General features: G+C 42.8%; 1 protein-coding gene across 17 annotated transcripts in view; it reads right to left on the reverse strand.

The window, feature by feature from the left end:
- The window catches only part of COBL (cordon-bleu WH2 repeat protein), a 277,939-nt gene that overhangs the window by 101,494 nt on the left and 151,859 nt on the right, over positions 1-24,586 (reverse strand). For all 17 annotated transcript variants that reach the window (XR_011437757.1, XR_011437758.1, XM_014738943.3 and 14 more), the window contains one exon: positions 17,642-17,824. Coding sequence is in view for 15 of the 17 variants with exons in the window: in XM_014738943.3 (XP_014594429.3) it covers positions 17,642-17,824 (183 nt within the window). In the remaining 2 variants the exon portion in view is untranslated. The remainder of the gene's footprint in view (positions 1-17,641; positions 17,825-24,586) is intronic.

Below are 24,586 nucleotides of genomic sequence, written 5' to 3' on the forward strand. Positions count from 1 at the left end.
AACTTCTGGCCATTGTTTCTTCAAATATTTTTTTCTCTTTTCTTCTGGCAATCTATTTACAAATATCAGATGTTCTGGTAGTGTTCAACAGGTTCTTGGGGCTCTATTTTTATACCAAAATTCCTTCTCTCTCTTCTTGAAATTGGATAATTTCTCTTGATCTGTCTTCAACTTCACTGCCTTTTTCTTTTGTTACCTTCATTCTTTGTTAAGCCCATCCAGTGAAATTTTTAAGATATTGTGTTTTTCCATTTTAGAGTTTCCACTTGGTTCTTTTCTATAGTTCTTATTATCTTCTGAGATTTTTCCACTTTTTCATTCATTATAAGCATATTTTTCATTCTGTCATTGAGCGTATTTATAAGCTACAGTAAAAGTTTTGTCTGCTAATTCCAATATCTGGGTCATCTCCAGGTTGGTTTCTGTTGACTATTTTTAATTGTAAACAGGTCATATTTTCTTAGTTCTTCATATGTTGAATAATTTTTGCCTGTATGCTGGATATTGTGAATATTATGCTTACAGATGCTGGATTCTCCTATATTCCTATGAAGATTGTTAATTCTTCTGTCTCAGGAGGCAGTAAGCTGAATGGACTCACAATTAAAATTGTGTCTCCCACTGGCAATTCAAATCTCAGTTCAGTTCTTTTACCCTCGGCCAGGCTGCTTGGTGCCTGTCTGTTGCATGCATGATTCAAGGCTCAGCTAGAGATCTGGGCAGAATTTATCCAGAGATTTTATGGCTCTCTGGCTCTCTCCTTTCTGCTATTCTCCACTCACTTTCCCGGGGCTGGTGGCTGTCCTCAATTCTGCTCCTGGTTTTTCAGGCCAGAAAGGCTGGGGATCATGGATTACTTTCTTGAGTCTACATATAATCTACTGACTAATATTAATTTCCTATTGCTGCATAAAAAATTAACATAAACTTAGTAGTTTAAAAACACATATTTGTTATATTACAGTTTGCATGGGTCAGCAGCTCGAGCACAGCTAAGCTGGGTCCTCTGCTCAAAGTCTCACAAGGCTGTAGTCAAGATCTCATCCAGGCTGTATTCCCATCTGGCATAACCACTTGCAAGGCTATTCAGGTTGTTGAAAGAGCTCTGCTCTTTGCAACTCTATGACGGAGGGACCTGGCTTCTTAGTCTAGACTGGGGGTCAGCTTCAGGTTCTAGAGGCCACCTGCATTTCTTTGTCACATGATCCTTTTCAAAGGCAGTTCACATCACGAGTGTTTGCTTCTTTGAGGCCAGCAGAGAATTCTCTCTCTCCAGTCTGCTCAGATGGAATCTTATATAACAAAGTGTAATCAAGGGAGTAACATCCCATCACATTTGCCACATGGTGTAACCTGATCAAAGGAGTGACATCTCATTGATGGTGCCATATTCGATGGGTCAGAAGCAAGTTGCAGGTCCCAGTGCACCCAAGGAGAGGGGATCATACAAGGATGTGGCTCACTAGGGGCCGCATTGTGGTATGTTGGCCATAAGGACTTAAAGTATACTTTACAGTCCTATAATCTGGGGCCCTTGGAAGTAAAATACTTCTCCAGGGTTGTATAGGTCAGCACTGGTGAAGCCTATGATTCAAATCCAGACAAAGCCTACCTCCTCCTGGTACACCACATACATTCCAACAAACAAAGCTACGGTCTACACTGTGGGAGCAATCTGGATTCTGCCACAGAGAGGTGTCAATAAACGAAGCACAGCATCTACAAATCAGTGCTGTCCAATCTCTCTTAAGTCACATTAGACCTCACCAATACCTGCAACTCAGGACTCTCAAACATCAACTTAGTTTCCTAAGTCCCAGAGTTGTCTGAAAGCATTTTATTTCCTCACACATAATTAAAGTCACCAGAGATTCCATCACATTGGAAAGTCCAACAAATGATACAGTTTAATTCAGAGAAATCAAAATGTTAAAACATACCTAACAAAGTCACAGGTTCCAATACCTGGCAAATACATATTCTTTCATTTGGTTACAAATTAAGTTTCTCTAGTGATTTTATTACCTCTTTTAGGTTACTACAGTATTCAGGCTATGTAACCTAGGGCCTGTTGTAATTCTAATGATAACGTATGGTAACAGTTTCTACTACTTTGTATCAAGAAGTAGCTCAAGACTAATGGGAATGCTAGTTTCATAAATAACAGTTGTAGAAGCATCAATCTGAGATGAAGAGAAGCAAGTTCTTTTTGAGGAACTGCAACTCACTAGCTGGTCTGTATGGGCAAGTCCAGCTAAGCTGCGTCCTTGATCTGCAAGCTCTTTTCACCTCTAAAATTAGAAAATGCACCTTTCTACGTTAATATGGACACTGGGAAGTAAGTGAAGTTTCCAAGGGAGAAAAAAAAGATTTTGTATCAGAAATGTAGGTCAACTGTCTGCTGAACTAAAGTCTTTGCAGTAAACCCACATGGCTCCCCCACGAACACAGGGGTAATGGCAACAGTCAGGTATTGTTTAGATGCTTCCCAAATTATTCCCATAGTAAAATTGTTTACTTAAAAAGAATATTCATCCATAAAGGGCTTTAAATATTTGAAAATTCTTGCTAATTTTGTAAGCATTGTTAGAAGTCCTATTAATATATTAGATCTTCAAAACAACCTTGGTTATGTAAACAGGCACAGATATTATTATTCTACTTCTGAGGAAACAGAGCTCAGAAAAGCTGATAGGCGAGTCCTTCTGAGTAACTTGCCTAAAGTTGCACAGATGGTAAATAGGTGAGAAAGACCTTCTCACACTAGATCTCACTTAAATACAAGAAGTCTCTTTTTACTTGCTTGTTCCCTCAGCAAAGACGTGCTATATGCTTTCAGATTTCTTGCTGGAGTCCTGTTTTGGTGATCTTAACATATGGAGGAAGTAAATATAGTAAATACAGAAGTACGGAAAAGAAAGAGAACACCACAGAGTCCTTCATAACTCTAGCCTGAGTGGATCAGAGAGGGGCAAAATAGTGTTGTTAAAACGGTATAATGTGTAGGAGAAAGAAAGCACATGGAGAGAGAAGGTAAAGGGTTTGAAATATAAGTTAATTTCACTTATGCTAATGGGTCAAATAAATCTACCCATTAAAAAAAGATTTCAGCCATCAATGAACCTTCTTAGGCTCACTGAAAATATTCTACCCAAAAATATGCTGCAAGTAAGGCATTTAGGGAAAGTATATTTATCATATTTAAGTAAGAATATTTTACTTAAGATTTTGCCTTTTAAAGGAAATGGTGATATCACTTATTAATAATCATATATTAAGTAGTGAATCACTTATTAATTTATTTTTAATTTAGTTTCCAAAACTCAGTCCTTTCACTTTTTATGTTTATTTTTAATTGCAGTAAAATATACTTAACACCATCTTAACCATTTTTAAGTATACAGCTCAGTGGTGTTAAGTATATTCAAATGGTTGTACCATCAATCTCTGTTGTTGAATTCTTTCCATCTTGCAAAACTGAAACTCTATACCCATTAAACAAAAACTCCTTATTCTCCCTTCACCCTAGCCCCTGGCATCTACCATTCTACTTTCTGTCTCTATGAATGTGACTACTCTAGGGACCTCATATAGTTGGAATCATATGATATTTATCTTTTTGTGACTGGGTTATTTCACTCAACATAATGTCCTCAAGGTTCATCCACGTTGCAGCATGTGTCAGAATTTCCTTCCTTTTTAAGACTGAACAATATTCTATCGTATGTTTATATCACATTTTGCTATCCATTTATCCATCAATGGACACTTGGGTTGCTTCCATCTTTTGGCCATCGTGAATAATGCTGCCAATAACATGGGTGTGCAAATATCTTGAGACTCTGCTTTCAGTTATTTTGGATATATGCCCAGAAGAGGAATTACTGGATCATATGGTAATTTTATTTTTAATTTTTTTGAGGAATCACCATACAGTTTTCCATAGTGGTTGCACCATTTTACACTCCCACCAACAGTGCACAAGGGTTTCAAGTTTTCCGCATCCTTGACCATATTGTTATTTTGATTCTTTCTTTCATTTTTGATAGTAGCCATTCTAATGGGTATGAAGTGGTATCTCATTTTGGTTTTGATTTGCATTTCCCTAATGATTAGTTATGTTGAACATCTTTGCATGTGCTGTTTGGCCCTTTGTATATTTTCTTTAGAGAAATGTCTATTCCAGTCCTTCGCCCATTTTTAATTGGTTAATTGATGTTGAGTTATAGGAGTTCTTTATATATTTTGGATATTAACCTTTTATCAGATATATGATTTGCAAATATTTTCTCCCATTTTGTAGGAAACCTTTTCACTGTTGATTACATCCTTTGAAGCACAGAAGTAAAAGCTTCACAGGGACTAAAATTGTGTGAGTTTCGTTAAGGAGTAAATCAAACACTTCTAGTGATGAAGGCCAATTAATCTATGAACCTAGATTGGACAAGGCTCAGTGGGGAGTGGAAGTTCAAGACAAGATGGGCCTTGGGTAGAGCCCTGAAACTGGCTTCAGGTTTCAAAGACTGAATAATGCCTCAAAAAAAGGAATCAGGGTCTTTTACATTGTAAATTTAAAATATTGATTTGTATTCTAAAATCCACTTTTGATTTTTGATTATCAAGGTGATTGGAAAGAATCATGAAAATACTTGGATGGACAGAAGCAAAATGTAAAGGTAAGAAAAATAATGAAGCCACAATTTTACCAGTTTCCCTTTCTAATGAGATACACATTGACTATTGACATGATTGATAGGCAAAACCAAAGTGACAAAAATGACAAAGTCTGAGGATAAGAACATATATTTAAACAGTGGCTATTTAAACACTGTGACCCTATAATACTAAGCCCAGCTTTTAATTTCCTTTATGTCACTAAAATGTCAATGTGTAGGAAAGCAGAAAGTTGAATTTTCATTTTGATTTTATCAAAGAGGCTTCCATAAAATGTCACACTCTAAAGACAGCTAAAAATATATAAGAATCTAATCTTCTTCAAACAAACACTTGCTTCTGTAGCTGGAAGTGTCAGGGAGGAAATGATCCATAACAAAAGGTAGATGGGAAACAACCAAAATAGCTCCCTTTCCCTTTGTCTGCAAACTCTCATTATTGACACCGTTATCTCCACCCGAGGAAGTTCCTTTGCAGCACACACTGTTTTCACAGGCTCTGCAAGTGGACCCCGCAGGGTCACATGGAGATTTGTTTTGGCGAACGAACGTGGCTTCCTCTGAACACAATGCAGTCCTCCTCTTCGCCATCTCCAGGGTACAAGGAAACATCCCAAAGGCCAGAGGTGACCTCTTCAGCATTTCCACTTCCCCCAACATTTTTAAAAAGATTGTTCTGTACCATAATGCATTTTGTATTTGCTTTTCCATATTTTAGGATATAAACAAAATCTATACTTGCTTGTTTATTATAAAAGGAATTAGTGCAAATCCATTATGCAGTTTTGCACTTGTTCTGTTTATTTGCTAAACAGGCAGATATACCTTATGTCTGGGACATTTAAGATGACATGACACAATTATTTTTTAAAATATAGACTCAAAGGCAGTATGGCTAGACCCAAAAGCACTTTACGCAGCCCCACTCATTTTATTCTTCATTCCTGTCAAGACTTTTTTTTTTTTTTTTTTTAAAGATTTTTATTATTTTTTTCCTTTTCCTCCCCAAAGCCCCCCGGGACATAGTTGTATATTCTTCGTTGTGGGTCCTTCTAGTTGTGGCATATGGGACGCTGCCTCAGCGTGGTTTGATAAGCAGTGCCATGTCCGCTCCCAGGATTCGAACCAACAAAACACTGGGCCGCCTGCAGCGGAGCGCGCGAACTTAACCACTCAGCCACGGGGCCAGCCCCCCTGTCAAGACTTTTGAAGTCCCATAACATACTGTATGAACAGATGAGCAGATTTTTGGAAATGGGTAGACCCAAAAAATACAGGAGGCATCTCAAAAATCAGCAGATATCCACACTGAGCTGTACTGGTAGATATACTACAGAGCATTTGGCCATGCCTGCAATAAGGCTTAGTACTTCATTTCTTTTAATATGAGTGTAATAAGGGCCTCAGCCTTGTCAAGTTTATATATCTTTGGCACTGGCAAGCCAGATGCAATGAATTCCACTGATTTAGTCATTCCATCTAGGGAACAGCATTAGACAGCACAATCACCTAGCATTCCTCACCACTAGCTTGCCCGCTTTGCTTAATTTCTTTGACAAAGGTCATAAATGAGGTGAACTGATTCTATCCTGATTCTGCCAGGTGTTTCAACTGCAGTATTATTTCCATAAGCAGAATGGGCTGTTGAGAAAGAGCTCCATGAACTAAGAAACTACTCTGCTGAAAAACTGAGGGAGTGATGCCCATGACGGAGCATGAATCTATTCTTCTTTCAAGAAGATTTTTAGGATTGTTTGTAAGCTTTGAGTTTTGATTCTCCAACAGCAAACATGACTTCCCTGTCAATGATGAGCAAATATGTGAGCTCTTCTGTTTCAAACATTTTATCCATTTGTGAATCTATATGTCAAATGAGATCACGGTGGCGGAAGTGGCATTATGCACCAGCATATGCTGCCACCTTACCTCCACCGTCTCCTGCAGAGGTTGCAGAGCAGAGATTCAAGCCTGCACATCTCTCACTCGAGCACACTGCCAGCTAATGGTCACATGTTTTCCTCTGATCCCAATCAGCACCCATGAGGAGAGCACCCTGCAGAAAATATGTCCAGCAGGCCTGCGTTCTGCTGCTGACTGCCACAGCTCTGGGACCTCACCTCACTTTGGTAAACCTCGGTGGCCATGTTGGTATGAAGAAGATAAGTCCAGCACCTACTTCATAAGGATATTATAAAGATTAAATTAAATGAGATCATGCATATAAGGTCTTAGCATTGCACCTGCAACACGGCAAAACTGAACCATTGTGGGTCATTATCATTGTTTTTATGCTGGGACCAGTTGGCTGAGGACTGGATGAAGTGCCTTCTCTGGTCAGCAGCCATGGAAAGTGTTTCTGCTGGTGATTGTACTTCTATGTGTAATTGTTCTGGCACAATGGCCTTTCATCCCCAATTGATTTAACAGTTAAGACACTACTAGCAAGGATAGATGATCTGTCTCCACTAGGACTTTATCCATGATCTGTATGCCACCCACTGGGAAAGAGTTTATAAATGACACCTTCACGCACTCTAATCTGCCACACCATAATCTACCCACACAAGGACCATTCTCTGGTATTTTGGGGGCATAAACTGTCTGCTGCAACTAAATATTGAGAGCTTTTAAAGGGCTGAAGCTTATTTGTCCTTGAATTCCTTATGACCAAGAAAACTGTTTTGCACATAAAACTCAGTTTCCTTTCTTATGGATTGAATTCTGTTCCTTCAAAATGTATATGTTGAAGTCCTAACTCCCAGTAGCTCAGAATGTGACTGTAGTTGGAGACAGGGTCATTAAAGAGGTAATTAAGTTAAAATGAGGCCATTAGGGTGGGCTCTAATCCAATATGACTGGCATCCTAATAGAAGAGAAAGAGGCAGCAGGAATGTGCATGCATGGAGGGAAGGCCATGTGAGCATGCAGCAAGAAGACGGCCGTCTACAAGCCAAGAGAAGAGGCCTCAGCAGAAACCAACCCTGCTGACGTCTTGCTCTAGGACTTGCAGCCCCCAGAGTTGCGAGAAAATAAATTTCTGTTGCTTAAGCCCCCTTAGTCTATGGTATTTCGTTATGGTGGTCCTAGTAAGTTAGTCACCCTTTAACTTAGCTGTAGGCAGTGATTATGCGGGTAAAAATTCAGATTCCTGCAGATTCTACAAAGGCTTTCCTCAAGATGGTGTTTTAACCTTGCTCTTTAGTTTTACTTGCTGTTGTGACCTTGAACAAGTCACTTACTCTTTGTGTGTCCCATCATCTATAAAATGGAGACAACAGTCCGCATCTTGTAGGGATTCAGGGAGGATTAAAGAAGACAATAAGTAAACACTAACTCTAACTGCCACGTGGTGCTTTCCCCACATATTCACTTCTCCCTCACCGCAACCCTGTCTGACAGAAAAATCTTTCCTAGCTTTCACTAAGACAAACATTCCTAGATCGTCCACACACTGGCTCTCATCCCATCCTGGAGCAACGCAGCACAGCTCCCACCCGAGGAAAGGAAGTCAAACATCTGACCGAGCTATCAAGTCCACTGGGGCTTTACTTTCCTCAGCTAAAATATTCTAGTTTCTGCTACTTTTAAAAAAGGGATGGTAGTTTCCAGAATCCTCAATTCCCAGAATGTTCTCTTCTGTGCATCTTTCAGTTTTTTTCTTTTAAAATGTGAGGTTCAGACCCACAGTTACTGCGGGTACAGTCTTAATCAGCACCGAGTAGAGTAGGACTAATGCCATCTCGTCCTGATCATCGCGCCTCTGCTGGTGCAGGCTAAGGTGACTGCAAGCTTTCACAGCCTCGACTGCCTGCTGGCACCACCAAGTCACCTGTGCTTTTCCCTTGGGTGCAGCCATTTAGCTAGGCACCCCATACTTGCACTGGAAGTCCAGGGGCACCAGGGTCAGCCCTGGATTGGGGCATAGGAGAAGACTGGAGGGACCTGGGGATGGAGCTACTCTTGTCCAGGGTCTACAGCATGCAGAGCACAGGAGTGCTGACCTAGGGGCCATTGGAGACCATGACTCAGCCTGAACTCCCACCCTTGCCTTACTGAATGTCATCTCACTGAAGATCAGCCCAGCTTATTAGATCACTCTAGATCCTGACAGGCCCCCTGTCTATTCGCCCTTCATCCACCTAAGCCTCCAGCTGGATCAGCACACAATGTGAGTCACTGATTAAAATAAGGCCTGGCCGCCCTGTTTGTGTCACCAGCAACATCCCTCCAGATAGATCACGACTCATCTTTCATGACTGAGGATAGTCTTGCACGATTCTCCTATCTGTTTTATCATTGAGTCCATATGCATCTGTTCCTAAAATGCTCATTGAGGGTTCACTGCAAGCCAGGTAATGTGCTTAGGGCCAGGACATAACTGAAACGAGTCACTACCCCAAGTTGGGGATTCAGCCAAGTGGATGGCAATTACAATTCTGTGCCCAAGGCTGTGGGGGTGGGAGATGGGGGCTATGGATCTCGCTGAACTTGGTCACTGATGGTCCCTCTGCTGACCTCTGCTAAGAAGTCCTCTGAACATGAGTAGTTGCCACAAAGATACTGACCTAGAAAATCACAAATGATGTAAAATGCATTCCAAGTCACAGTGTCTTGGAATAGCTCATCACACCATTGGAGACGGACGGAGCCACAGAGAGGGCAATGCACAACTCCCTAAGCAAGTTAGACTGCTGTTTGTAACCAAAGAGCCAAAGTAACAGGGGACCAATCAAGGAGATTCTGCACCCTACTAAGAGGAAGATGCAACTGGGAAAGTGCATTTTCTTTCCACAGGAAGTCACTTGTCGAGTCCCGCACTAGGGAAGTGGAGCTGGGGCGCTGGTGTAGGGAGGGGTGCTTGGCATGCCTTTGGTTCAAGTAAGACTCCGAATTTTCCAAACACGCCCAGAAATATACACACAACACAAGCCAAAAGGTCTGCCAGGGTGAGACCCTCGAACAGAGGCCTCCCTTCCTGTCTACACAAGGAGAAAGGATGGCCAGGTTGGAGGACAGAGGGGCTTTACTATAGTGTAACCTGAAGGGTGAAAAGAGTGATCTATTCACTCTGCTCCTCTGGGGGAAGGTGTGTAGCTGAGCTGCCAACCTCCAGCCAAACACAAAATGCTAATTCCGTGCCCTGTTCTTGACCTTCAGAGAATGGAAGGCACTACAGAATGGAAAGGAAACGTGGCACCCTTGGTATTCCAGAACATTAATGTGTGGTGTTCAAGTTAACAGTGTGGGGAGTGGGAAGATTTCTGTCATGTCTGAAAGAACGTGCTGGCAGCTGGTTTGGGTGTGTAAGTTACAGTTATTCAAACACTAGGACACATCTCTGGAGACAGAGTAACCTCCACCTTAATGTCAACACCCTCTTCCTCTCTAAGGTTTGCGCTAGTCTTTTACAAAGTCACAGAAGGAGTGTGTCCCATGCTCTAAACCCAGCTCTATTTCATCATTTCTGCTTTTGTAGGCAACAGAGGGACAGGTCCTGGCTCTCTGGTTAAGAGGGTGACCCAGCAGGTCTGGAGGAAGCACCACCGGATTAGAATCAGCTCCAACAGTCAGCCCTGCGCTGTGTGGTCTCTGATGTGCAGCTCGGCCTGGTCTGAGACTCAGTTTCCTCAACTCGACTGAGGAAAGCATAATTAGCACACTTGCCAGGATGGTCGTGAGGGTTAAATCAAACAATTTATGTGGAAGTGTATTTTAGAAATGGCAACAAAAGTGCAATACAAACACACACACATGTATGTGTGTTATTTTGAAGAAACATGGTTAGGAAGCATTGGAAGACCAAATGAAGGGAATTTAACAAGATGTACAGAGACCAAGGGAGAAAAACCTGGGTTGCAGAAAAATGCTAAAAACAAAGACAGGAGAGAGAGGAGGGTAGTGATAGGGAGAGAAGAGATAAAGAACTTGACACTTTGCTAGCACTTCCATAAATATTCTCCCATTTTATCTCCAAATTGTGTGAGCCACTGCACCCATTTAACAGATGAGAAAGTGAAGCTTGGCTGCTCACTGCGTATGAAGTGGCAGGGTCCAGCCTCTGGCCTACATCCCTGCCGCTTCCCCTCCTCTCGGCTATAGGACCCCTATGCCTGGTCATGGAGGCTCCACAAGACAGCATGGTCATGCCATGTGTCCCATTCTTCTCTTCTTCCTAAGGACAGGTGGAGCAGTGACGTGCATTCCCACCTTCAGAGGCCTCGCTGCTCCCCAGGGGCTCCTGTCCTGCAGCAGCAGCTCAGTCTTCTTGGCATGTAGAGGCTTCTCCACCCCACCTGTCTCCACATGGACAGTTCCTACCCCTCCTCAAGTCTGCACCAATATGGTCATTTCTAGCTGTGGCGGTTGGCAGAAGCCTGCCTTTCCTGGGGCTCATTTATAGCTCTTTCCTCTTAGAGCAAATACTGCAGGCATTGGTCAGAGCTGTTGCCATTTCCACGTCAGCTTCATGAGCAAAACAATTCATTACCTATTCACATATAAATTCAGAACTCAGTGTTTTCCACTTAGAGAGGATCCATCCATAGGTGCTTGATAAATGTATATATGAAGTAAATTAATACAGATGTGTACTGATGTGACAGAATGGTGTTAGACACTGGAGGTACGTCAGTGAATGAAGAGACAAAATTTCCTGCCTGCTGGGCTTACATGTTAGAGGCCAGAGGAAGAATGGAAGCAGGGAAGTACAGAGAGAGTGACCAGAGGGTGGAGGGGTTGAGGAGACCTTACTGGTGAAGTGACATCTGAGCAGGGTCTGGATGTGAGAAGAATGTGACCAGGGTCATGTGGAGAGGACCAGGGACAGGCTCCTTTGAGCCAGGCAGCAAGGGCACTGGGAGAGGAAGAGGACTGAGAACATAGGTTGGAGAGGCGGTGGGCCCAGAGCACAGAGGCCTGCAGGCTGAGGTGAGAACTTGGGTTATATCCCAGTGTGATGTGAAGCCATTGGAGGCTTTAAGGGAAGACATGACGTCACTTCTGTTTTGACAAGTGTCGTTCTAGCAATGGTATGGAGAAGAATCTGCAGGCAGAGGGGCAGAAGTGGAAGCAGGGACCAATGAGCAGGTCACTGCAATGGGAGTTGACCCAGTGGGATGCAGGAGAACCTGGACCACTGTGCTTGGGCAGGGGTGGTGGGAGGTGGCTGGATTCAGGTCAGGATTCACTGACAGCTGGAACGTGGCGTGCATGAGAGAGAGGCGAGCCTGCAGACTTTGTCTTCTTTATCTCATACACAGGGTGGGGCCAGGTGGGGCTCTTCCACTGCTGAGCCCCTGGTACACACAGGGAATTGAAAGGGTCACCCTTCTCTGCTGAAGCCCTGTCCACCTCCGAACGTGCCCTCCTCTGCACAGCACTCCAGGAGGCCAACTGGCCAAGCCTTGCTGATGTGAGATACCTCCCACATGCCAGATTATTATGAAAAATAATTTTTATAAAGTGTCCAAGCATCATCTACTTTACTAGAAACAAACTACCAACTAGGAGGCACATGATAGGAAACAAAGTAGACTTTACTCTGGGAGGACAGTAGGAACGACTCTGCAAGGGTAAGGATCGCATTTGCCTCAACATCCTTGTGGATGCACATTTTAGGAAGCAAAAAATATCAGTCCTAAAAGGAGAGAGGAGACTGGACCAGGAGTCCCGCTGGCCACACGGCCTGACCACTCCAGTCTGTGGTTCTGCTCACTGGGGATTCCCTCGAACAAGGCCTTCTCTCTGCTACGGACTGGGAAGCAGAGTGAGTCAGGAACACACCAGAATGACCAAACACATGGCCACAGAAGTGAACTTTGAGTTCAATGATGGTCAAAAGCTTACTTCAGCTCTTGATGAAACGTATTGTTGGGTGTCCAGTCAGCAGTTTTATGATTTCCTGTAATATTCTAAAATGCCCTACTCTCATGATGATCCAGGAAATGGAACTGCAAGTAGTAATGCCTTCTGCTAAATTTCTAACATGTGCAGACCATCCTAAATATTTACACAGTACGAAATACTGTGTTCTTACGTGTACACTGCACTGAGATATTACAGTAACGATTATCAATTCATGTTTTCAAGTGCAGGGCCTTGCGTATAGCAGCTGTTCAACAATATTTATTGAATATATGAGCAAATTTTTATTAGAAAAGTCCGTTTTGGGTTATACGAGTAACTGATCATAACACACGCCTCCATCATCTCTCATTTTAATAGCCAGCATCACTAGTTATTTTAGTCCCAATGCAATAAACTTGAGGTAATGAAGAAATATACTTGCCATGTTGGAGTTTTATGGTGTTGAACATAATGAACACAATAATTCAAATAATATAGGACAAAAGAAAGCCAGAATAACTAAAATATTTTTTGAATGACTTGTACTTAGAATAAAAAAGGATTTATAGCTATTATCGGCACAAAAGCAAGTGTATAAGAACCGTATATTGACTGAATAAATTAATGACTAGTTGCTTATTCTATATTTGTGGATAATAACTAAAAGTGGACAACACAGCATTGTCTAATAGACTTCCACAAGTTACTTATTTTAAATCAACTGATGGAGATAAAAACTGAAATAAGCTGCTCTGTAACCAGCCAAGTATTCTACAGATGAAGATGTCAGCTAGTGTGATCTATGGGGTTGTTTCCATCTTGAACAGGTAAACTGAGTCATCTAAGTAAGGATGACTTGCCAGCATTCTATTCTCGTTCTTCTCAAACAGAGGCTCTCAGTGCTTAAAGGGGTGAGTAACTGTCTCGCCCCCCACAGTTCTCTGAAGGTGTGGCCTAGCAAGTTCACATTCATGGCCAAAAGGGGAAAATGCCACCTAGAGAGGAGAGAGGGTGCTGGCATTACTGAACAAAATAAGCCTGTTCCAGGGGCTTGGTGGTTTTTTAATTATACGTTTGGTGCTGGGAGCAATAGAAAGTTCCCTTTTTAAATATAATCTACCCTTCAGTTAATGCAGGACCTTGGCTAACACAGAGCCTTCTCCCCCACTGCTCAGCCCTCCCTGCCTTAGGCGCGCTGGTTCTCCATCCCCCACTGGCTGGCTCTCACCTCCACTCCATCACCATGCAGTCTGCACACCTAAGGAAATGAGGCACAGAAGGTGAATAACTTGCCCAGGTGACGTTAACAGGAATGACAGAGCTGGGATCCGCACCCAGGAAGCAGCTCCCAGGTCCATGCTCTGACCTCTACACCAGGCACCTGGGAATGTTGCTTTTATTGTTTGTTTTGCGGAGGACAAACTGAGGAACAGAGAGTGAGTGGAGGGATGCCTACCCAGGCATCTGTGTCCATAGCCCCTCCTCATAATCTGAATACTGAGCCACGCTGTTCTAAGAGCAGCCCAAGAGGGAGAAATGAGCACAAACGGCAGGAAGACAAATCTCCTTGGGGAGGAGTTGCTAAGACATAGTATACAACAGGGGTTCTGACCCAAACACAGGTGCCGCAAGAGAGAATTCTAGCCCTTGATCAGGGCCAAGGGCAGGACGTGAAGTCATCTCAGCACGGAGCAAGACGGGGAGAGGACAATGTAGAACCTTGAAGATAAAAGAGGAAGAAAGATCCCGTCCGGAACAGGCACTTCCTCTGTCCCCTCACAAGAGCATTCCCTGGGTTCCAGCAAGAAGGGAGAGCTGTTTATTTTTCTTAACATCTAACTTGAGGCCTCACCTAACTATATGGTAAACTGTTCTTAATTATCACAGCAGAGCATAGATTCACTCATCTTCAGATAACTTTTCTGCTGATGAATTTATCCAGATCGGTTAAAAATATTTATGCTGAGTGGACCCTCCCTCACACTTGATTAGCCCAAATTCTAAGTGGGCACATCAGGGCAGCAGCATTCTGTGGAGTAGTGGTTCTCAAGTTGGGGTTCGCCTGGGAACTTGCTGAAACATACATTCTCAGGCCCTGCCCCGGACCCAGTGAACCAGAAACTCTCGGGTGGAGCCAAGTCAAATATGTTTTAACAAGCCCTTTGGGGTGATTCTGATGTTCACTTACATTTGAAAAATACTGACTTAGCATATGGTGCCCTAACATATATAATATATCACTCCTGTCTGAATGTTTCCACATAATTAAAACTACATTCAAGGTTCTGGGAAGAGAGAGATGAAGGCCTGACAGGAGAGAGTGGTTCTACCTCCTCCTGAAAGACAATGTGCTGCTTTACCCATCGGCTAACAGGCTTCACAAGGACGCCATCCATTTCTTTCATTGGCTCTAACACCTCTCGAGATAATCTCTTTGAAAAGTACTTTTAGAAATAACAAATACTAATGATCAAGTTATGAGTATAGAATGAGACAACAAATACTGATACAAAGATTACATTTTTTTTAAAGTTTCAGATTGGCTGAAATTATTCCACCTCTAAGACCTGAATAAGTAAATACTGAAGTTTTAATACTAATTGATAAGAAAAAAAGTGTTTTAAATATAAAAACTTAAGTATTCTAATTTTCTTATAAACCAGTCATGTCCTTGAAAATGACTTTCCTTCTCATTCAGGATACTGGTGTTACTAACAGTTGCATATAACTAAGGCTTTCCAAACAAACATCTTATCTTTATATGGAAGGAAGTTCATGAGAAGGAATTGACGTTCTTCCCCAACAGCGATGACAATACATTTTTGGGTTCCTTTCCCAGAAATTAGTAAATAACAAAATACTTTTCATTTAAAAAGAAAAAAAAAAGCACGTTCATAGCAAATGCTTAAATCTAATCCATATGCCGCTCGTATGCTTAAAAAAGGAGATGGTTTCTGTGAGCCAATTTCTCCACTTATTCTCTGCCAAATAAAACAGATTTCAGTAAAAGTCTCTTACTGCCTCAGAGGGAACTCTGTTCATTCTGCAGGGTATAGAGTACTATTTATTTTTCATTCAAAATTCCTGATTCTCTACTTACTATACATTTTCCCACTCAAGCCGACTTTATCCATTCTGGATAAGCAAATTAAAATCTGAAAAAAAACCAACAACATCTCTCTGGATGGAAGAATTTTTAAAACGCTGATGAGGTTTAGCATCTACATCCTATAACATTAGGAAAATGTAATTCTCGTTGGAAAAAAAAAGCTTAAATAGTGATGATACTGGAATTCATAATCTTCTCCACTAAAGAAATACTCCTCCCAATCAAAAGCAAAAGACATCCCCAGAGGTAGGTGGTTGAAAAGTGCTAAATGGTATAAATATACTTAGTGTGTTATGAAAACGTTCAGAATCTAAACCCAAGCAAAATCAAGAGGTACACTGTGGACCATCAGAGGAAGTAGCCTCATGTTCACTTTGACATAATCACGCAAGCATGCAACAAAATGATGTACCATTTGTAACCAAATTTCTTTTTATCAAAAGACAGCTAAAATATTATGCAAAACTCAAAATAAATTAGTAGCATTACAAAATGTTTAGGAAGTACAAAATCAAACTATTTTCTTCTAAATTGTGTTGCATTACAGGCCTCTCAGACACATTTCTAGGGCCACGAATGGCAGGTCTGAAGACAGGAACAGGGTGGTTTCTGAGATGTGGGATAAAAAAAACCCCTGGAGGGATCGAGGAAGATGAGTGATTAATCCAGACTGCTGGACAGACGGACTGATACATGGACAGACAACCATGATGAAAAGGAAATTAAGTGAGATGTCACAAGGATGGCACAGAGAGCCACTACGTAACTTCTAACCATGATCCAGGGACCATGTCTCTCCTTCGGGAGGTACAGACTTAGTTTCTAGTTTATTTTAAGGAAAATCCATTTTGTGAATAAGAAAAAAGGGTTTGAAAATCAAGACTAGCAGGAGTGTGATGCTACTGACAATTATGAAGCAGGGACAGGTAAAGTGACACCAAAACAGAAGGAAAGAGCCAGGAAATTAAGCTCCTCTGAGAGAATAAATGAGTTTTAAATGTACTTTACGTAAATATTCCTGTTTGCAGTGCGGTACCTCCCCAGGAAGCTGGGATGCAAGTCCGCAGGAAACATTCAGCTTAATGAAGAATAATGCATCCTTATCTATACCCTGCAGGTGGACCCAACGTCTTACAGCACATATGGAGCAGGCCCTGCTGCTGGACACAGCCTGGTCTGCCTTGGAACCCTGGAGGACTCAGCTTCTAAAAGAGCACAAAGCAGAGTCCCATGCTGGCCACCCTCATTGTCCCTGTCACACTCCACCCCAATAAGGATGGGTTTAGAAAATAAAAACTTTACTTCACATTTTCACAGTGTCACATTCCAAGCCATGAAAGAGTGCCTGTCAAAGAGTGTCCTACTTCCTGGAAAGTGAGGGTCTGATAATTCAAATGAGGTTTTAAGGGGTCAGCAGGCAGATGAAAGAAGCCCAGATGGAGACCCCAGGTGCTGAGGACACAGCTTCTCCCGGGGGAATACATAGTGACTTAGTCATTTCACAAAGGCATTAGGTTGCTTTGAAAATAAAGATAAAACAGGAGGCTCGAAAACACAAGGCCCCCCACATAAACGTTACACCATACAGAAAGCAACTTCCCATGCAAAAATACTCTCTGCTTTCTTGTACATCTGCATTATGTGGGGCACCTCTATCAGACTGTGTATCATCCTTATCCTATACACTCCAAATTTCTTACAGTCCCTGTAACCATGCAATTTTCTCATTAAGCAATCACGATGATGCCCAAAATTTCAATGCTAAAAATAAAATTAATATTAATCAACAAGCATAGTCCTTTAAGGACTAAAGACAAAAAATAGTTTCCTACCTTCCATAACTGAAGCAGTGTGGCATCTCACCTTTACTTCTAAAGGAAGCTTAAATATTCACCCTAAACACTCCTGTTGCTTAAGCCACAAACATGAAGGACTGTAGTGTACACAGGGAACTTCCAGAGTTCACTGGTCCCGTTAACAGATGCACTGCTCCTCAGGGCTGCTCTCTCCCTACCTTCTCTGATGCCTTGTCTCGAGCAGGTGGCCCCGCACCAGGCAGGGAAGGAGGTGGAGGGGCCCGGCGCTTCTTCATGTCTGACTTCACAGACACTCCTGAGATGTTGCTGAGTGAGAAGGATGGACCCAACGTCATGGAACGGGAATTCACGGATGGGGAGTTGGGGGTAGTTAGACAGCCCTGTTGGGGGAAGAGACAAACAAAATCTCATCAGCATGAGCTGACTTCTCTGTGTATGAATGCTCCCACATGGAAACACTGCCCACCCATCCATCCAAGCTTCTCAATTACCATTTCTATCAACAGCCTTAAATGGCCTGAGCAAAACCCATATTTTCACTCTCCTGGGGAAATTGCAGTAGAAGACATTACATGACAGATTCCTGCTGTAAGGTTTATTTTCTTAATCATGAAGGAAATGGCAGATGTTTTAAACCTTAGTCTAAGAGGAACATCTTCCAGCTAAAACCATTTAATATTCTTGACCAATCTGCAGGTATGAATTAGCCTCCTTAAATCTTTAACCTGTCATCAGACTGAGCTCCTAGATGCTGAGAAGAAGAAGGGACAGATCAAGGTACACTTCTCACGGAGAAGCAGACCGTCTCTGCCATCTTGAGAAGTATTTCACCTGCTGCCAGGAAGGGGTTTAGCTTTCTTCCAACTTTCAAAAGTTACAAAGAATTGACTGTGTCATATAAATGATATGCTGTGAGGACTTTATGTGACCATTGGATGAAGTACTTTGTGATAGATACCTAATAAACTGAAAATAAATTCCACCTAACACACTAATTAATTGCTCTCATGGAGGGATTTCCATACTAAGGGAGCAGACTAAAGAGCACACAAACTTTTTCCAACTTTTTCCAACTTTTTCCCCCAGGATCTGCTTAATAGAATCATATGAGTGTTAGCGCAGAAGGAGCATTTAGAGAATGAGCGCTCTGATTTCAAATGAAAAACAACATGGAGCACACACTGCCTGGCACGGCTCCTCCCTGCCCTGCCTGATTTCCCTCCCCAGCACAGGTGCCCCCAGGGTATTCCACTCCTGGGGCCACCAGTGCAGTGGAGAGGTTAGCCCACAGACAATGGGGACACCTGGATTTGACTCCTGGCTTTGCCACTGATAAGCTGCATGACCTTGGGCAAGTTTCTTAATTTCTCTCCCGCCTCACTTTATCTCCTGTAAAACTGGGATAAATAGTAGTACTCACATCACAAAGTTTTTATGTGAACTAACTGGGTTACCACATGTGAAAGAGCTCCAGAGAATTCTAGGCACAAAGTAAGCAGCCAGCATGTGCTGTTATGGTTCTTATATATTTATTTTTTTCACCCCTATTAAAATGTGAGCCCTGTGAGGACAGTGATTATTTCCCATTTTCACCCACTCCTGTGTCCCAGCTCTGAACAGCTCCTCGTGTGTGGAGGGCCCTTGAGTCAACATGTGTAGGAATGAATGGATGGATGAGTGCACTTCTGGGCAACTCTGCTCTTATGTTTTGCACAATAAACTGTGGGTAAGCTTTCATTTAACAATTGGTTCACCATATTTAAATAAGCATATAAAGGAAACCCATCATATTCAGCAACAGCCCACTATCACCTGCGCTCAGACTCAAACTCTGTTCTTTCTGCCAATTATACTATCATCCAGGCCCCTGAGATTTTTGAGACTTAGATTTTCTTGTACTTAAATATTAAAGTCAAAGGGAAAACCAACTCCTGAAGGTTGCTTTTTATGCCAGTTCATGCTTCCTTGTGAGACACTGAGTGTCAAAGATATCCAATGCCTTTTTCCTGAAATACGAGTTCCCATAGGAAACAGGTGGGGGATGTACAGGAAATAGCCCCGACCCAGAAAACTCACTGTTGCCTATTTAGGCTCCCATGGAAAAATGTACAGCATTTCTCCCAATACTTGTGTTCTGCAGACATCAGACTTGTTACTAAGCAAATAAGCGAATGCAAAATGAACTCTGTTAAACATTTCTGTAAGCCTTACATCTACCTCCATAGCAACTGTGAGTACCCAAGGAAACAGAACTTAGATTTACTACACCATGCAGGGTCCAGAGGATAAAATAAATGAAGCAAACCAGAGAAGGGGCTTTGTTGATCTAACTCAGGAGCTGTCGAGGTGTCTCACTGGTTGGCTGGCTTGCTAAAAAAACCCCAAATTCAAGGGGGTGCAAACATGTGTTATGGAGGTTTGTTCAAGCTTGTGAAATACAACAGAGAAGAATACAAGTGCACCCATGCTGGCATCGTTAGCTCTCAAGCATGCATGGCCCCATGTGGCATCCCGTAAACACCATGTTCATGACAATGCATTTCACAACCCTGATACTAATTGCTTTTCTTCACTCCACCCTGTCTAGACTCGGAACTTCCAATGCCTCTTGTCCTCAGTCCTCACCACAACTATGTGCCTGAATGATCACTCAACATGGCTAAGAATTTACCTCTGTCCTTTAAATGCCCTGAGCATTTTTTGAAGCTCTGTGCAGAATACCCGCTTAAAAGTTCTTTGCAGGTCATCCATTTTATATTGATTTCAGGTTTTAGTTCTGTAATCCTAATGCCCTTATAGCATTCTAACATCTTGGATTGTCAACTCCTCGAGGTGAGGAACTGACCCTGACCCAGTGCCCAGCACGCACACACAGGCAGGGATCTCACAGCAGGAACAGCCTCATCTTTAAAACGGGAGAAGTTCCATTTACTTCAAAGTTGTTGTCTGCACCTAGCATATTTCTGTCGCATGAGAAGTGTCCAATACATGTGGTTTCTTCCTTCTCTGTAAGTATTTTTGTAAGAGTGACCTCATGATGGCCACAGTGAAATGGCCTTAGACAGCAGAAAGCCAGAAGCCCAGAGCATAGCCTACCTCACTCCCTCTGAAAGTTATTATCCAAGACAATGGGCTTCTCACTCTCCATTGTCTGTGTCTCTGGAACATAACTGAATTTTGACACAACAGGATTTTTTAGCCCAAATCTGCTCGTTACAGCCCACAAACATCTTTCCCCACCACCTACACTCACAGGCAGACCGACTTCGGCGTCCACGAGACCTCAGTCCATCAGACCCTCCAGCATTCTGCCAAGCAATAGTGTTTCTCAACCTTCAACTCAGAGAATACTTGTGGTTTAATTTCTATTTTCTTTCTTTCTCTACTTCTGGAATTTGTGCATAGAATGTAGAAAACAATACGTAGAATAATTTGGGTAGAAAATACCATTAACTATCGGCTGTCCTTTCAAATGCTGACTCATATCACCATTAAATAAAATGGAAAACTACGAGTTCCAACCATACAGCCTGGAGTCAAGATCGCCTGGCCATGCCCTACTGTTCCAGTTTCCGGGGTTTTCTCCTGTTACCAAGTGGCAAAGTTCCATGGGGACAGACTACATCTTGTCTGCAAGGGGGATCTGGTTTCCTGTTCTTGTCCAGACTGGTCAATAACATTTTTTTTTTTTTTTTAATGTCGAGTCCTTTTCTTGTAGGGGAGTGAGTCATGCCTTTCTCTAAAGGTTGGCACCAAAATCCACAGATTTTGGCTCTCACAATCATATCAGATTTTGTCAGGAGTTTTTCTCCTGTGAGTGGAGCCTGATAAATGATTAAGAAAAAGCAATGGATAATGAAGAGAAAAAGGAAAAAAAGCAAACACAACCTTTATGTCCCAGACATTATGGGATTTCAGACTGTGGGGTGTGAACCTCCAACAGACAGGCCACTGTCAGTTAGAGGGAAAGTCAGGTGGGAGACAACACTGGCTCTGTGGATCCACAATGCCTGTCTTCCTACATTCAGTATAAAGTGGTAATTTGACCCTGTCTCACACACACACACATCTGGGAGTGCAGGAATAGGAAGAAGAGGAAACACCATTTCAGGATCTGCTCAAAATGAGGCCAAGATCACTTGTGACAGTTGATTTTGACATAGATCTCTACTTTTAAATTAAAAAATATATAATTGTTTCTTTCTGAAATGTAGCAAGTCCTATTCTTTTTGTATTTGATTGTGGTTGTAATCTGGAATGCTGTACTGCTGGTCAGGACAAGAGTGTCTGCACACACTCCAACCAACAACTGAGTGTCTCTGGGAGGAGATGCATGGACACCCCCCCCCCCCCCCCCCCACCATGGGCTTACCAAGGAACTCTGGCCCCAGGAGAGGCCCTGGGCTCCTAGGCGACGGGGAATGACTTTTGGCGTGGTCTCTGGGATTAGCTCTGCCCCTGACCCATCAGGAGCATTAATGCAGGCACAGGGTTCTCTGCAGGGGCAGCCCTCTCAGGCAGGGGGCATTGCTGTGACTGCTCCAGGGCTCCATAAAACCCTGATGAAGGCCCTGGGAGGGCTGGGGTTTCCTGGAATAGCTCTGGAGTTCACAGGCACTGCAGAGAGCAGGTTTTCTCTCTTACTCATTTACTCATTTCTCCCTTATCTCACGGTAATCAGAGATCAGTACCAAGAAAGAAACTGAGTCTGGCCCAGGTAAGCATTACTCTTTCAAGTGAGCCTAAACTGCCATGTTTTGTTTACCTTCAATTAAGTTCTTCATGTGCATCTGCACAAAGCAGCTTTACCAGCACACCACATCACACAGCCTAAGGAGGGAACTATCTGTCCATATAAATGGGAAGGGATGAGGTGAACTCTGATGAGAATGTGCTTCTAGAGACAAATGGGTAGATGCTGTACTTGAAACCTTTCTGTTTAAGGTAAATTGATGGGAAAAAAGTAAGGATGAATAGTCGTTTTGTTCCCATTTCTCAAACCTGTCCATTCTGGTAAATAAAACCAGATCTTGTGAGAACCAAGCACGTAATCAGATCTACCAAAGTTTGAGTAGATCTTTTGACAAGGTTGTTCAGGAATTCAGACATAGACTTTTGTTTAAAAATTAAGGAAAATATTTTGGTTACAGTAAGTCTAGTCTAAAATAGCTGTCCACAATCCCATCAGCATCAGACTCTGCTAAACTAGCTCAGATCCCTTTAGGAAGCCATGATTTTAGTCTAATGCTGAGCAAAACTAGGCTCAAGGAGATGAGCTGAGCTCCTGAGGATGGCTCAGCTGCCTGGTGACGGAATTAAGCTAAAGTTGGTTTGGGAACCTGTCTGCATCCCTTCTCTCCTTACACCATGCTGCCCCCTTTTGAAAGGATTTAATACTTTTCTTCTTTTAATGCTTTGTCAAAGAATCAAGTGGGAGAGAAGATGCAGTCAGACCTGTTATCCACATCCCCTTTTCTTCTGATACAGGTTTTAGCAGGGATCCAAGGCAGGATCACATGACATAAACCAGGTGGGGCAGACAGACACCACTGTCCTTCCCACACTAACGGGGATCTGCTGGGCAGAGCAGCCTGGATCTATCAATGCCCCTGACATTTTCTGGTGAGAAAGGAGAGAATATTGCTTCCCATTCTGCAGTTGCCAGCACAGCCCTGGGCAAGGGGTCAGGAAAAGTTCCCTTCCCCAGAGGGTCTCCTCCGCCCACTTTCTCTTCTCCTCACAGCACAGCCTTTCTGACAGACATGCTCTTAGCTGAATCCCTCAGCCAAGGGGTGCACTGTCTTCTGGCACCCTGGAAATCTTGTGTCAATTCAGAGTTAACAGCAAACCAAGAGGCACGAAGCATGCCAGCTTCGTGTGAACTATTCCCACCATGGGCAGGGAAGGGGAACTTATGACTCTAGTTTCCATTATGTGAGACGAGTGGGAAACGACCACTGTCTCGGCCAAGTTCCTCCACGGAAATGCCCAAGGGACAGCATTTCTTTAAAAGAAAAGTTGCAGAAGCTACTTGATCTGGATAGATACTTCAGCCAATAAAATAGGCTAAGCTCTCTGATGGTTAAAAGCAGCAGAACAATTCTGGACCTTTTCTCTACTGGCAGGATCTTTTTTTTTTCTAAAGATTGGCAGCTGAGCTAACAACTATTATGAATCTTTTTATTTTTTTTCCTGCTTTTTCTCCCCAAATCCCCCCGGCACGTAGCTGTATATTTTAGTTGTGGGTCCTTCTAGTTGTGGCATGTGGGACACCACCTCAGCATGGCTTGATGAGCGGTGCCATGTCCACGCCCAGGATCCGAACCAGTGAAACCCTGGGCCACCAAAACAGAATGCACGAACTTAACCACTTGGCCCTGGGGCCGGCCCAGGATCTTTTCTTAAAATGAGCAAAGAGCATCCAACTGGTAGTATTTGATTTTCTCTTAATGAAACTCAATAAAAACATTGAAGGTGAGCTGTAATACTCTAAGGCTTTTGCTGTAGGACCATCTTAAAGGCAAAGACCTATTAGCAGGCATCTGAATGTTTGGAATATGCTGATTATTCTAATTGGCAACTTTAATAATGACAATTTTAGAGAGCAAGAAATTTCTGAAAAGCTTGTGAATTAAAGGGAAATGGGACCCTGTGTAATTCAAAGATGTATAATATTGACACCTATCCTCAGGAAGGCCATGAGCCTGCTGAAGAGCGGGCCACTGTCCATGAGGAGTGTGCCACAAATCACTGCGAGCAGGCCACAGCCCATAGGGTCAGAGGAGCTACAAACCCAGGGGACCCTCTGTGAGAGAGCAGATACAATCCAGGTACAAAGCTTGACGGGATGTAGAAGAGGAAAGAGGAGAGGACAAATTTTTAACAGAAGTAGGGTAAGGGTAAGTTACAGAAGGTACGCCACGCTGTACAGTGGAGCTACGGCACAGGGCCTAGGGGAGAGTGGCCTAGAGCACTGGCTGCATGTGAGGCTCATGGGGAGGAGTCAGGCAGAGAAGAATCGTGAGGAAAATCCCTAATCCCTCACAATGCGTGTGTATGTGTATGTGCGTATACGTGTGGGTGCATATGCATGTGTGTATATGCATGTGCTTGTATGCATACATGTGGGGATGTGTGTATAC

The sequence above is a fragment of the Equus caballus genome, chromosome 4, assembly GCF_041296265.1.
Source record: "Equus caballus isolate H_3958 breed thoroughbred chromosome 4, TB-T2T, whole genome shotgun sequence".
Classification (NCBI taxonomy): domain Eukaryota; kingdom Metazoa; phylum Chordata; class Mammalia; order Perissodactyla; family Equidae; genus Equus; species Equus caballus.